Source organism: Stereum hirsutum (assembly GCF_000264905.1).
Source record: "Stereum hirsutum FP-91666 SS1 unplaced genomic scaffold STEHIscaffold_157, whole genome shotgun sequence".
Classification (NCBI taxonomy): Eukaryota; Fungi; Basidiomycota; class Agaricomycetes; order Russulales; family Stereaceae; genus Stereum; species Stereum hirsutum.
In genome coordinates this window covers 878-2,019 of record NW_006763287.1, presented here as the reverse complement: position 1 = coordinate 2,019, position 1,142 = coordinate 878, and the positions used below count along the sequence as shown (strand labels likewise).

The 1,142-nt window shown below is 52.8% G+C and overlaps 2 protein-coding genes across 2 annotated transcripts; both read left to right on the top strand.

The window, feature by feature from the left end:
• Positions 1–23: 23 nt before the first annotated feature.
• STEHIDRAFT_25947 (uncharacterized protein) lies at positions 24–233 on the top strand (the record flags this gene model as incomplete). The annotated part of the gene is made up of 1 exon (XM_007311917.1): positions 24–233. A coding segment is annotated over one exon (210 nt), but the record flags the coding sequence as incomplete, so codon positions are not given.
• A 191-nt stretch (positions 234–424) lies between these two features.
• STEHIDRAFT_24205 (uncharacterized protein) lies at positions 425–586 on the top strand (the record flags this gene model as incomplete). Its single annotated transcript, XM_007311916.1, has 1 exon — positions 425–586. A coding segment is annotated over one exon (162 nt), but the record flags the coding sequence as incomplete, so codon positions are not given.
• Between the last annotated feature and the right edge of the window lie 556 nt (positions 587–1,142).

Below are 1,142 nucleotides of genomic sequence, written 5' to 3'. Positions count from 1 at the left end.
AACTTACTCACACCTACCATGAGACCAATGAACATGGACCAAATTCTACAAATCCCCCACCTGACGTCATAAATGAAGAGGAAGAGTGGGAAGTCGACAAGATCCAAGACACTAAATGGCGCAGACTCGAAGGTTCTCGTTCTCAAGCCTTGCACTTCTTAGTACACTATGCAGGCTATGATGACAGCGAGAACCAATGGAGACCTCACACAGAATTCCACGACGACGATCAAGTGGTACTGGACTTTTACTTGGCACATCCAGACGCCCCTTCTCATTCCCATAAACCCGCCAAAACGACACGTACACGGCCTCGGCAACGTTGACTATAAGAAGGGGGGTAAAATTCCATCGTTTCACTCCTCCCCAGTCAACGTCTACTCGCCGACTACCCACCAAGTCTCAAACTCGTTCGAAATCAATCACCATGTCCGCTCCTAACGCTCAGCCAAACCCCGCCTCCAACACGCAGGCCAACCCTGCTCCCAACAGCCAGACCAATCCGACCCCCAACGCTCACCCTTATGCCGGTCAGCCCAATCTCACTCCCGATGCTCGCCCTTACAATATTCCACTTACCCTCCCCAACAATCGCAACATTCCATTCCGTCCTCTTCATAACGTCGCCGCCGTCACACAAGACCTCGCCGCGTCGGGTCTGCAAGTCTACGCCTACCCTACTCGTGAAAGGACGAATATCCCCCACCAAGCCACTCACATTAATGAAGAAGGGTATCGCGTCAATGCCGAAGGAGTTCGTACGGTCCCTTCTCTATCCTTTAACGAAGTCCCCACAGCCACCCAAGCCGCCCTATTCCCGATCGGGGGAAACACAGTCCATTTCCGAGCCCCAGTCAGGTCCAATCTGATTGCCAGGGACCAGTTTCGCGTCGACCTCGAACGAGCTAATCAGCTCGTCAATGTCATCATCGACAACACTGCACAAGGCTGTCACCCCTTTTACGGGATAGCCACGACCATGCAGCTAAGCATAAGCCGTGCCATTTTTAACCCCCGTTCCCCCCATAATATAAATCTCGCTCACATTCCTCTCGATCCTAATGGCGCGAGCGCCATGCATCAAACAGAGGAACCCACTCAAGACCAGATGCCACCCCCTTACATCCCACGTCCTCCTACTC